Source organism: Muntiacus reevesi, chromosome 7 (assembly GCF_963930625.1).
Source record: "Muntiacus reevesi chromosome 7, mMunRee1.1, whole genome shotgun sequence".
Lineage (NCBI taxonomy): Eukaryota > Metazoa > Chordata > Mammalia > Artiodactyla > Cervidae > Muntiacus > Muntiacus reevesi.
Window position 1 is genome coordinate 18,124,733 of NC_089255.1, and position 14,309 is coordinate 18,139,041.

Sequence of the window (14,309 nt, forward strand, 5' to 3'; positions counted from 1 at the left end):
CAGCAACCACATGTGACTAAGTGCCTACACAGGCGTAAGTCTTTACCCCATTTCCGCCCTGAAGCTATTGAGTTCCTCTCCCTAGAAGCAGATATTGTGGGTAGCCTCAGGTGTGTTCTTCCACAGATAGCTGATATATATACAAGCAATTATAAACACATATGCACAAAAAATTGGATAGTAATCACACTGTAGTGTATCCCACTTTTTTCACTGAATATATCTTGGAGCTGTTTCATATCATTATATAGGAAGTAAGCTCAATCTTTAGCTTACTGCTGCAGAGTATTCTATTTTATAGATATCACAAATTATTCATTTAGTTCTTATCAATGGGCATGGAGGTGGTTTCCGGTATTTGGTGCTTATTTGAGCTGAGTTTTCAAAGAGGTAGAGTGCAACAAGAGCCAACCCACTGAGGCTGGGGGAATGATAGTCTAGAGAAAGGGACCAACAAGGAGCACAAAAACACATGGCATTTGGGGATAATTTCTTGTGGCTCAAGATATCTGGACAGTGGAGTGTGTGTGAACAGAAAAAGGGGAGGAAGAGGAGGCTGGAGGGGCAGGAAGAGATCAGATTGTAAACAGCCTTGCAAGTGTCACGTTAAGGAGTTTGGACTTCATCCATAATGGAAAGTAATCAAAAGGTTTTACGAAACAGAGAAGAATTAATAGATGACTGAATTAATAAATAAATGGGGGTGGGAGGGACATATCTTCCATATGAATGAATTCCATATGAATGAATGATTAATAAATGTAGATGGGAAACAGAAAATAGACATTTAGAGAACTACATTAATAAGTACTGCAGGCAAGATCTACCAATGACTATTCAAATGAGTGGATAAAACTTTTTGAAACAATATTTCCATAGCCTCAAAGTATCTCCCCCAAAATATGTATTAATCATTGTGATGGATAGCTGAATATTCTTCGATACTCCCCCTTCAGGAAGTGGCACTTAATTCCACTGGACTTGCTCACTCATTTCTAATGAATAGGATATGGAAAAAGAAAACCATCAATAGTAATTTTACAGTGGACAAACCTGGCGGACATCACCACAACCAAGTGATCAAGGTCAGCACCACCAGTAGTGCTGGTATAGGGTGCCCCTGAAAAAAGTGATGGGAATGGCACTTCACCTCTGTGGTGTACCTCCCCAAAAGCCATAACCAGAGTCTGATTATGAGAAAACATCAGATAAACTCCAACTGAGAGGCATTCTACAAAGCCTTTAATCAGTACCCTTCATAAGGGTCAAAGTCATAAAAAACAAAGACTGAGAAACTGTCATACATGGGAAAAGACTAGAGATGTGTTGGTCCTGGGATGGGATCCTGGAACAGTAAAAGGACATTTGGGGGAAAACTGGAGAAATATAAAGTCTTTATTTTAGTTACTATCATTATATCAATGTTAATGTCTTACTTTTCATAAAGGTACCATAGCTAATTAAGATGTTAATATTAGAAGGAACTGGGGGAAGATAAACCATGATACTCTGTATTATCTTTGCAGATGTTCTGTAAATGTAAAATTATTTCAAAATAAGTTTAAAATAAGAATCAGGGGCATGTCATGACTAGATTCACATGTTAGGAGCATCTCAGTGGTTGCAGTGAGGAATAAGGTTGGCAAAGGGAAGACCAGAGTAGGGAAGTTACAAGGTCTTGCTACAAAAAGTCAGGAAGGGATAGTAGAGGCCCACCCAGATAGGGGCAGAGGCAGCAGGAATCGGGGGCCATGGGCAGACTCGAGATAGCTCTCGAAGGTAACTGTATCATGCCTGGTTTGGTAAGGAAATAGGACACCTCAAGATAACACCTACCTCCCCATCTCTAGGAGTTAGATAGACAGTGAAGTCATTCACTGTGATGGAGAAAACAGGAAGAAGAACAGTCTTCAGGGAAACTTTAGTTCAATTTTAGACCTGTTGAGTTTGAAGTACATTTGACAGGTCCAAGTATCCATCAACAGATGAATGGATAAGCAACATGTGGTATGTCTACACAATGGAATATTATGCAACCTTAAAAAGGCATGACATTCTGACTCATGCTACAACCACCTTGAAAATACTATGCTAAGTGAAATAAATCAGATACAAATGGACAAATATTATGTGATTCCACTTAGTTGAGGAACATCAAGCAGGCCATTTCCTAAAGATAGAAAATTGAATTGAGGTTTTCAGAGGTTGAAAGGAAGGAGAATTGAGGAGATATTATTTAATGAATACAGAGTTTCTGTTTGGGATGATGAAAAAGTTCTGGATGGTGATGATGGTGTTACAACATTGTGACCATACTAAAATGCCTATGAATTATACACTTAAAAATTATTAAAGTGGTAAAAGTTTATGCTATGTATTTTTACCACAATATTTAAAAAAATAGAAGGCCATCATTAATGCTGCAAAGAAGTCAAAATGATATAAGCTCTGAAAAATGATCCTTTATATTATTCTGTGACTCAGAGGCCACTGGTGACATCTCCAGAGCCCTTGTGGTAGAGAAGTTACAATCAGTTTGCGGTGGGTTGAAGGATGATTGAGAAGTGTGTTGACAAATATGGCCAAATCTGGCTTGCTACCTATTTCCATAATCAAAGTTTTATTGGGACATAGCTCTGTCCACCCCTTCATGTATGTATTGCCTTTGGTTGTTTTTGTGCTAGCCCAGCTAGGCTGCATGGGCTTCTCAGGTGGCTCAGTGGTAAAGAACATACCTGCCAATGCAGGAGACTTGGGTTCGATCCCTGGATCAGGAAGATCCACGGGAGAAGGAAATAGCAACCCACTTAGTATTCTTGCCTGGAAAATCCCGTGGACAGAGGAGCCTGGCAAGACTTCAAGCCCACAGGGTTACAAAAGAATCAGATACAACTTTCTGACTAAACAACAACAAGCAAGGTTGAACAGCTGTCGCAGAAACCACGTGATCTGCAAAGTCAAAAGTATTTACTATCTGGACCTGTAAGTTTCCCAACCCCTGGACTAGACAGAACCCTGATCTTTCAAGTAGTTTGGTTTTCTTAGACGATTCCTACCCTTGCGGTGAGGTTATTGAGTAGACAGCAGTGCCCTGTCACCAACAGAAAAGACCAGATGCTGAGCAATAATAATGATGAATAAGAAGGAGAAAGAAGAGGAAGCATGAGAAAGAGAAGAAATTCATTCCTTCCTTTCTCTAACAATGTGTTCTCTTCACCATTACCTTCTGTCTCTTACAGCCCTGGAAAAAAGGACTGAAAGTCCCTCCACCCAACCCCCCCAAAACACTCCCCACTAGTAAATTGTCACAATAACTGGTGATAATAAATGTTCTGAAATGGCCACAAACTGCAGTCTGGTTTAAAGTTTCCTCATTAATACAGGAAAATGCCCACAACCTGAGGCTTTTCAAGTGTTTATTAATTTACTTTCTGGGACTGAGTGCCAATATTTATCAGATCAAAGAGAGAGCCGCTGTCTTTAGCATTTACTGAGTATTAGGAACGGTGCCAAGTTTTGAACCTAGATGACCTCATTGATAATCATCAGAACCAGCAGATGGCCTTTCCCCATTTGACCAGTGGAGCAGCTGGGGCTTACTGGGGTTACATACTCAGCCACAGACCCACAGCGAATTAGTAGTAGAATGAGGGTTTGACTTGACTTCCCCCTAAGTCCAGGGACCCAGGTTGTTTCAACTGCACCATGCAGTCATCCTGTCCTCCACTTCATGATGGTTTAGTGGCTTCTTGTGCCCATTCTAAGCAGAATCTAATGTTTGGTGGGTTCTCAACCTCTTTGAAGCCATGAGCCTGCTTTTTCACGCTGAGTTGGCTTATGATGTCTCAAGTGGACTGTAGGCTTTAGCATGACCTACTTCCCAACCTGTTTCTGTGCTCCCTCTTCCCAGAAACCCCGCTTTGATGGTCAACGCGATTCTGCCCAGAGGTATTTCTCTAAAACCATCTTGCTTTTGTGCACTGTGCCAGTGTCATGTAATACCTGGGCTTCACTTGTTCTCACCTTACCGTCTATTTTTACATTGTCTGCAGTAATTCCTCAAGCTCTTGGTTAGGGACAGAGACCCAGTAAGGCAGCAAGAGGGTATTAGAGTGACTTCCTCAGTTCCCATCTATTCACGTCCTTATGTTAAGCATGTAAACACATAGCCCTGTGTGATTTCTTTCCTCTTTAAGGTGGTCCTTGATAGCATAGCCTTTGACCGCCTAGATTTCTGCAGTCATCAAATCAGAACCAAAAGGGAATTAAGAGGTCCTCCCAACCCTTGACTGTACCACTGAGACAACCAACTGAGGACCAGAGAGGGTTGGCAACTTTTCCAGGCACACACAGCTTATCAGCAGCAGGACTGGGAAGGTGGTCTCTGGTCTCCCAGCTCCCAGTCTAGAGCTTATCCTGCTGCCGATCGCTGCCTGCTGCCTGCCTCAGTTGATGAAGCAGGGGCCCGTCCGCCTGCCTGTGGAGTGCTTACCTCGGAGCCCTTTTCATGAATGAGACCAGATGCCGAACTCCACATTGATCATTTCTGTCCCTCCCCTTTCTGCCTTCTGTTAAAGGCAGCCCCCCAGCTCCCAGCTGGCTCCTGTCCCCTCCCCCAGCCGGGAGAAGTTATTACATGAAGAGATCAGCTTACCAGTTTTCTTCGGAGCAGAGGCTGAGCTGGGAGCTCCGGGCAGTACAGTGAGGGGAGCCGAGGGAACCAGTGCGGTGCCTAGCGGAACTCCGGGGCTGGAATCCCGAGACACAAGTGCATCTGCTAGCTGTTAGCACTTGGCAGACGGAGTGCTCCTCTAGGGTAGTTCTAACTTTGGGTAATAATGTTTGTCAGCTACCTGATATTAACATTGCTCCACGTTCAAACAGCAGTGTTAGCAAGACCTGGGGGAGAGGTAAGCCAAATAAAATATCTTGTCAGAAGTTGTATTTTTGTCAGCATTATATTTCCTCTTCTATCTACCAAGAGGGATCAGGCAAGGGGTTTTTATGGTGTGCAAAGAGTAATGCTTTATTTTGCTTTTTTAGGCTTGCCTTGCCTTTTCTTATAGGAAGATTTCTTTGCTTCTTAAAAATCTTGTAATTTCTGAAAACTTTTTCTGGTACAGTGGCCACAACCAGGGGATTGGCATGGCCTTGGTGACAGATATCTGGAGCATGTACGTTTCTAATTCTGTTGTTGCCAAAAAAAAAAAAAAAAAAAAAAATGTACTTGTCAGATTCCAGTAGGGACTGTTACCTGTTGAGACTATTTCTCCAGTATTGCTTATGCAAGCTAGAGGAATTGCTTTTCTTTGCTGCTTTGCATTTCGTTTTTCTCCTCTTTAACTTTGATGTGTTTGGGGGGAAAAAAATCTGTGCTTAACTTAGTACCATAGGTTTGAAGAAGGATAGTGGTATATAACAGGTCTTGGAGCGTCCTAGATCTGCCATAGATGGGAGGCATATTTAAGAACCATGAGGATGATTTATTCTTATTGGCTTAGCTCATGTTTGCTGGATACATTTCTGAACATCATAGGTGCCTGTAGGAGCCAGTTTTTGACACAGGCAGAGATTGGAAAGGATGATCATATGAGCTGGAGAGGGAAGCTCTTGGGTGTAGCCACCCTCACCTGCAAAGAAGCCTGCAACAAGTTTACCTCATCCACTCCTTTTACTTCTTATTCTGATGGAAAGTCTTGGAGACTGAGGGCTGAGTTATGAAAAGACAGCCTTTTTCCTGAATCCATCTTCCCTTTGAAAAGCCAAGTGCAAACTGTATCTCCTAGAAATGCCACGGGGCCACTTCACAGCTCTGCCTTTTGTTAGCATTGCGGGGACAGAAAGAGCTCTGAAAGCCTCCCGTAATGATTTTCCCTTTTCTAAGAGGAGTGGAAGGGAGCTGCTCCCAAATCCAGGCTGCAGGGCAAGCTGTGGTTGCAGCAGGCTCGTTACTCCGTTGGAAACAGACATGTGTCGCAGAGGCGTGTGGCCACGGGTCATTTGTCCTGGGCATTTAGCCTGTTAGTTACCCATGTCCTCTGCAGATATTTTCTGGGCCTGTGGGATGGGGGGTGTGGATCAGAGGTAGGGGTCCTGAATGGGAGCTGGAGGAACTGAATTGGGTTCATGATGCTGGAGACTGAAAGCAGACAGACCATTGCCCTCTAGTTGCAGTTGAAGTTCGCAGCTTCCCTGTTGATTTTTCAATGTGGAGAGTAAATGACAAATGGGCCAGCCTGAGTCAGCCTGGAGCACTTAAGCATGTGAGGGGAGAGCTCATATGGAAAATATTTCTATCACCGCTGCATGCGCATATGGTCTGGGGAGACCCCCGTACGGAGCAAATCACAGCGCTCCAGCAGCCCCTCAGTGGCGCGCCAATTACTCTTATTAACAGCGAGGCGAAGGGCAGGCTCCAGTTACCTGCACGCAGCTGGCTCCCGGGGACCCTGCAACGCGTGGGCTTCGAGCCTTGTGTCACATTCGGAGAGGGCAGTGGCTCTGTTTCACTTTACAATCAGTACAGCAGATGAAAAATGAAAGAGGATTACACAGGCTCATCCAAATCTTGACTCTGTTCTGACGGTGCTCAGCGTGCTGGTGAGGAAGGCAGGAGTTCTGTCTTTTGAGTTAAAGTGTGTGTGCTTAATAGTCAGAAAAACCAATCAGAGGTGAGGAATGCCTGCTGTCTGTTCCTTTGTTCTAGCCTGCTTTGCTAAAGACCCTCCCGTGCCTTTTCCTCTTTACCTTCTAGTTTTCCTTCCTTCCTCCCTTCCTTCCTTGTGTGCTGCTGCAAAATCTTGGCTCCGTAACTACTATCCTCCTAGAAAACTGTACAGTTAGGACTCCTTTCCCCTGGTTGGAAATGAAACGATGAGGAAGGAGCATAAGTATGAAATGCCCCTCCCCTCCTTAAACAGAATGTCATTTATACAGAGCTTTGGAGAATGTGATATTTCTTTATAAGAGCCTCTTGTTTTATGGCCATGTTACTTACAAAAGGCACCTGTAAACACGTGGCCTCATCCCTGTGTCACCCAGGTTTTCATTTTCTCGGCCAGCCAGTTTTCTTGCAGGTTTTGATTATCTTTCCTTTGGATGTTCATAAAAACACATGAGGAAAAGGAAGGAAGGGGAAGACAGTGTTATAAGCCTCGTGGTACCCGGCTGGCTGTGTTCTCAGTGTGGATGGAGGCAAACTCTGGGCAGCAGCTCACAGACTCAGTTTTCTAGGGGGTGAGGTCCTGCCAGATCACCAGGGGCTGGCAGGTGGTGGGAAGAGACGGTGTGGTTCAAAGCAAACCTTATTCAGTGTCCTGTTGCTGGCACTGTTGGCATTGGTGACTGTCAACCAAGGACAGAACAACCCAGTATGAGGTCACTATATGTTTGGAGAACAAACACAGAGGAACACTGTTCCTTCTTTAATTTTCTGGTTGCAGGAGCATTAAATTAAGAACACCGGGGTCCCTAGAATGCCTTTGCCCTTGTCACAATAGGACAGCATTGGTACACAGCTTGCACAGACTGTGTACATCTCTTGAAAGAATGTAAAGGACTGTGAGTCATGCTGGACTTTAGGTGCATTTGTCAGTGTGGGAAACATGCTAGGATCCCAGTTTCTTTGCAGCATGCCACGGAACGGTGTGGGGGGATGTCCCTGTGCTTTCCCTGGACTTGGACTTGCCTTCTCAGATAAGGCCAATGTTGTTGTTTAGTCTCTCGGTAGAGTCCAACTTCTTGCATCCCCTTGGACTGCAGCATGCCAGGCTTCCGTGTCCTTCAGGGAATGAAGACCAGTGAGATACTGTTCTATGTGGGGAGCGATGAGGAAGGAGCTAGAAACCTATATAGTTCTGTGCACTGTGGTGAGACAAATTCTTAGAAGTGAGTCAAAAATACATTTGTTTCCATTTTGATGAAGCAATTTGGCAAAACTTATCAAAATTAAAAATAAATATCTCAGGGTACTTCCCGGCAGTCCAGTGGTTAAGACTTCACTTTCCAATGTAGGGGGCATGGGTTCAAACCCTGGTCAGGGAGCTAAGATCTCATATGGCCCATGACCAAAACACCAAAGCATAAAACAGAAGCAGTATTGTAACAAATTCAATAAAAACTTTAAAGGTGGTCCACATTAAAAAAAAAAATCTACTAAAAATAAATATCTCAGCTGCTAACAGTTATGGGTCATGCCTTTTAAAAGAGCAGATTATCCCCCCCCAAAAAAAAATAAAAATAAAAGAGCAGATTTTATGGTATGTGAATACTATCTCAATTTTTAAAATTAAAAATAAATAATAAATATCTCTTCGACGCAACTTTTCCATTTCTAATACTTTATCATATAGATTTACTCTGAATTTGCCCTCTAAGCCACCTTCCATCATGTGGCTGTTACAGCAGCCTAAATGCCCCTCAATAGGGAACTAATGAGCCCAAAGTCCAGCGTGACTCACAGTCCTTTACATTCTCAGGGGATGCACACAGCCCATACAAGAGGACACCAATGCTGTTCTTTGTGAAAGGACAAAGGCGTTCAAGGGCTTCAGTGTTCTTAGTTTGATGCTCCTGCAGCCAGGATAGGAAAGACAGAACAGTCTCTCTCTGTGTTTGTTCTCCAATCCATGCACGGCCCCCAGACTGGGTTGTTCTGTCCTTGGTTACAACCACCAAGACCTTCAGAAAGAGCGGGGTACCTCTACATGCTCTGATAGGAAATGACTCCCAGGATATGTAAGAAAAGAATGACGTATAAAGTGCTATCCTTTGTGTAACATGTGTTAATGCCTTTGTTCTTCCTCTCTCTGGGAGGATTTATGAGAAAATGGGGGAGAATATAGCCTGGCTAGGGAAGGAGAGCTAGTGAAACTTACAATTTATTATACGCTTTTAGTTCCTTTTGAATTGTGTGTAGTAAACATGTCTTATCTAGTTAAAGAATAATATTAAAATATATGATGTAATAATAAATCACTTGGTAATAAATAAAACATGTGATGTAACAGATAACATCCTCAGCAATTGCTCATAGCCCATGCTAAGGTGAAGTGTACATGAGCTAGTAGGCGTAACACTGAAGTCAGTTCAGCTCAGTGATTCCTTTAGGGCTAAAAGGATGTTCTCTAGCTGGCTCGTTCATTCATTTAAACACCTGCTTATAACCCTCTGTTTTCTCGTTTTTTTAATTCTTTTGAGTTGGATGATAATTGCTTCACAATGTTGGGTTGATTCCTGCTATGCAACAACATGAATCAGCCACAAGTGTACCTATCTCCCCTCCCTCTAGATTCTCCCTCCCAACCCTCTCCACCCCACTAGGTTGTCACAGAGCGCCGAGTTGAGCTCCCTGTGTTACACACCAGCGCCCCACTGGCCATCTGTTTTCCATGTGGTAATATACATATTTCAGTGCTACTCTGTCAGTTCATCCCACCCTCTCCTTCTCTGGCTGTGTCCACAAACCTGCTCTCTATAGCTGCCTCTCTTCCTGCCCTGCAGGGTGGTTCATCAGTACCATTTTTCTAGATTCCATATGTATACTTTAATATGCACAATATTTGTTTTTCTCTTTCTGACTTATTTCATTCCGTATAACAGGCTCATGGTTCATCCACCTGACTCAAATTTGTTCCTTTTTATGGCTGAGTAGTATTCCACTGTATACTTGTACCATAACTTCTTTATCCATTCATCTCTTTATGCACCTCCAGGTTGCTTCCATGTCCTAGCTGTTGTAAATGGTGTTGCAGTGAACATTGGGGAATGTGTATTTTTTTCAGTCATGGTTTTCTCAGGGTATTTGCCCAGTAGTGGTATTGCTGGGTCATATAGTAGTTTTATTCCTAGTTCCTTGAGGACTCTCCATAGTGTTCTCCATAGTGGCTGTATCAATTTACATTCCCACCAACAGGGCAAAAGGATTTCCTTTCCTCCACATCCTCTCCAGCATTTATTATTTGTAGATTTTCTTAAGTTTTACTTTTATTTTTTGCTGCACTGGGTCTTTGTTGCTTTGTGTGGGCTTTCTCTAGTTGCAGAGAATGGGGGCTACTCTCTAGTTGTATTGCATGGGCTTCTCATTGTGGTGGCTTCGCGTGTTGCAGAACATGGGCTGTAGGCACGTGGGCTCAATAGTTGCAGCTCACAGGCTCTTGAGCCCAGTTGCTTTGGCACATGGGCTTAGTTACTCTACAGCAGGTGGGATCTTCCTGCACAAGGGGTTGAACTGGTGTCCCCTGCATTGCAAGACAGATCTTAACCACTGGACAACCAGGGAAGCCCTGTTTGTAGATTTTTTGATGTTGGTTCCATTCTGACCTGTGTGAGGTGATATCTCATTGTAGTTTTGACTTGCATTTCTCTAATAATGAGTGATGACACATTAGCTATGTTAAGGGGTGGTTGAAAGGAGGCCAGCAGACTCACAGATATGGAGGACAGACTAGTGGTTACAAGTGGTTACTAGTGGCAAGATAGCAATGTAAGATTAAGAGGTACAAACTACTATATAAAAAATAAATAGGCTATAAGGGTATATTGGAATAGCACAGGGAATATAGGCAATAACTATAAATGGAGTGTAACCTTTAAAAATTGTGAATCTCTATGTGTTGTACACCTGAAATTTATATAATATATAAATGTGACATTTATATAATATTGCAAATCAACTATTTCATTTTTTTAAAGGTTTAAAAAATGTGATAGTATGTACATAGCTTTCAGCTTGATATTCCAGGCACAGAGTGAATAGCACTGATTGGCTATCACTACAATTACTATTGCAAATGCTACACCTCAGTGCTGGAAAAAGGAAGACCAAAACTTAAGGTCTTTGTCTTGATGAGCTTATACTTTAAAAGGGGGACAGGGTGTAAAGAGTTAGTGATTATACACTAAGAAACTCTTTAATTGCAAGTGCAGAGGCAAAGAAGCAATGAAGTCTCCTAAGAAAGTGAAGAAAGACTCCAGAAACATTGTCAGTTTGAAAAACTCAAAGGGTTGTGCATTGAGGGTCTTCAAGACAACCCCCAGGTTCACCGATTCACAGTGATTCTTTAACTTAGCATATAGTTGCACATACAGCCATGAGTTATCACAGTGACAGGATACAGAGCAAAGTCAACAAGGAAAAGGTGCATGGGGTGAAGCTGGGGAGAAACCAGGAGGAAGCGCCCAAGGATCTTCTCCCAGTGGAGTCACACAGACCCTACTTCATTCCCCCAAGAATGTGTTGTGACAACACTTGTGAAGTATCACCAACCAAGCAAGTTCGTAGGGACTCAGCACCTCGGGTTTTTGTTGGGGGCTGGCCACACAGGCACTCTCTGCCTGCCATGTACCAACATCACACACTCCCAAAGGGAAACTTCTCTTCAGCATAAACCATATCGTTCACATAGTATATGCAAGTAAGCCACTCCTACCGCTTCTGGGAATGGTGAACACTGTTCCAATATCTAAGTTCCCAGACGCTAGCCAATGGCCACCCTCATAAGCAGATGTTTTTAAAGAATAGTCAGGTCTGCTGTGTTTACTCCTCTGCAGAGATAGGTAGGCATCTTAAAGGGAAAAACAGGGAAGGAGGATGTTCTTGGCGGAGGGAAAACATCTGTAGAGTCACAGAAATAAGAAAGAATTTAACATATTCTGGAAACAGTTCAGATTACAGAATGTGAGGAATGTGTCAGGAGATTTGTCAGTCACCTGGATCCCAAGGGTTGGAGTTTTCTGTGCCTTTGGAAGGTCCAGAAATTCTGTAAAAAAGAATTGAAATCTAATTGCTTTACGGTGTTGTGTTAGGTTCCACTATACATTGAAGTGAATCAGTTACATGTATACATACATTCCCTCTCTCTTGGACATCTGTCCCTACAGTCTTAAGATGATATTTTTATGACACATCATCTTGGCTACCATTGTATAACATTTTCTTGGTCATAGGTTATTGAAATTATTTCCTACGGATTAAAATAAATGAAATATGAAGATAGCAGTGACTGCCTTTATAAGAAGGTCACCATCATTATTAATACCTGAAGTATTATTTGTGGCAAATAGGAATGAAAGATCAGTGTAATACCCTGAGTGACTGATTCTTTGTGCGTAATTCTCAGTGGCTCCACCTTTTTCTCTTTCTTATGAATAAAATAAAAAATAAACTATGTGGAACTGATTTGATAGTGCAAGACCTGAGTTTGAGCCTTAGGTCTACCCTGTCTAGCCATATGACTTTTGGCAGGTTTTTTTAATTGGACGGTAATTGCTCTATAATGTTGTGTTGGTCTCTGCCATGCAACAATATGTATCAACCATAAGCATATATATGTATATATACAAATAAATCCCCTCCTTCTTCTTCTTTTTTTTTAATCTCCTCCTTCTTGAGCCTCCCACTCTAGGTCATCACAGAGCACCAGGCTGAGCTCCTTTGGTATACAGCAACTTCCCACCTAGCTATCTATTTTACACATGGTAATATATATTTCAGTGCTACGCTCTGAATTTGTCCCATCCACTACTTCCTCTGCTGTATCCACAAGTCCATTCTCTATGTCTGCATCTCTGTTCCTGCCCTGCAAATAGGTTTGTCAGCAACATTTTTCTAGATTCCAGATATATATTTTTCCTTTCATTATGAAAACTTACTGTTGTAAAAACAAATTCAAGCAATAAAGAAATGCAAAGAATGAAAAATTAAAGGTTCCTCTTTACTTTCACTCACTCCCAATTTCTCTTCCCTCCCCTAATGAAACCATCAATAACAATTTGGCATCTGTCCTTCAAGAACCACTCCTATTGCTGGCCATATGACCCAGCAATACCACTTCTAGGCATACACACTGAGGAATCCAGATCTGAAAGAGACACGTGCACCCCAATGTTCATCGCAGCACTGTTTATAATAGCCAGGACATGGAAGCAACCCAGATGCCCATCAACAGATGAATGGATAAGGAAGCTGTGGTACATATACACCATGGAATATTACTCAGCCGTTAAAAAGAATTCATTTGAATCAGTTCTAATGAGATGGATGAAACTGGAGCCCATTATACAGAGTGAAGTAAGCCAGAAAGATAAAGAACATTACAGTATACTAACACATATATACGGAATTTAGATAGATGGTGGCGATAACCCTATATGCAAAACAGAAAAAGAGACACAGAAGTACAGAACAGACTTTTGAACTCTGGGGGAGAACGTGAGGGTGGGATGTTTTGAAAGAACAGCATGTATACTATCTATGGTGAAACGGACCACCAGCCCAGGTGGGATACATGAGTCAGGTGCTCGGGCCTGGTGCACTGGGAGGACCCTGAGGAGTCGGGTGGGGAGGGAGGTGGGAGGGGGGATCGGGATGGGGAATACGTGTAACTATATGGCTGATTCATGCCAATGTATGACAAAACCCACTGAAATGTTGTAAAGTGATTGGCCTCCAACTAATAAAATAATATTTAAAAAAAAAAAAAAAAAAAAAAAAGAACCACTCCTACACATTTACAAGCATAAGGATGTGTACATATGCCTAAGACGTGCAGACAATGAGTTTTGCTTCTTTTCTGAGACATGGTGCCTCTTGTTTCTACCTTTTGTCTAATGCAATTGCCAGGATTCCCAGGATACAGTGTCGAATTAGCACAGTGAAAATGAACATTCTTGTCCTCTTCTGGACTTAAATGGGAAAGTTTGTAATATTTCATCACTAAGTGTGCTGCCTGCCAGGTGTTTTAAGTAGATAAATTTTATCTAGTTACAATTTCCTTTCTATGTTTTTATAGAAAATGGTTGTTAAATTTTTATCTAACTCTATTTACCTTCATAAAATGATATGATATAATCTTTTCATCTACTTAGGGAATTATATTAATAGAATTTTTAATGTTGGATTCTCTTTGCATTCTTAGAACTTAACATTCTTAATCATAGTGATTTATTCCTTGTTTGCTAGTGGATTTTATTTGTGAATATTTTATTTTAAAATTTGTCTTTTTTTAAAAAATGAGTACTGTTGATTCATGGGAGTCTTTTATTGGGCTAGAGTGGGTTTTACTAGTTTTGTAAAGTACATTCAAAAGTTTCTCATACTTTAGTATGCTTTGAAATAGTTTAAACAACAGAGGAATTAGCCTTTTCTTGAAGCTCCGTTGAACTCAGTCATATGACCAGCTCTTTTATGGAGTGGTAGTCTTTGAGTACCTTTTTTCCTTCTCTTTTGTTTCTAAAATATGCATAATATTTAGTATATTATAATATATATATACTATATAAGCAAGTCATAAAGCAAAATAATAAAACAA

General features: G+C 41.8%; 1 protein-coding gene across 3 annotated transcripts in view; it reads left to right on the forward strand.

Moving 5' to 3' along the window:
* THSD4 (thrombospondin type 1 domain containing 4) overlaps positions 1-14,309 on the forward strand; it is a 630,546-nt gene that overhangs the window by 400,607 nt on the left and 215,630 nt on the right. Inside the window, exon 1 of one of the 3 annotated variants that reach the window (XM_065940123.1) lies at positions 4,687-4,910. The exons of the other annotated variants lie outside the window; for them this stretch is intronic. Coding sequence (XP_065796195.1) covers positions 4,839-4,910 — 72 coding nt within the window. The 5' untranslated portion in view covers positions 4,687-4,838. Of the gene's footprint in view, positions 1-4,686; positions 4,911-14,309 lie in introns of those variants that run through there. 3 annotated transcript variants of the gene reach the window in all.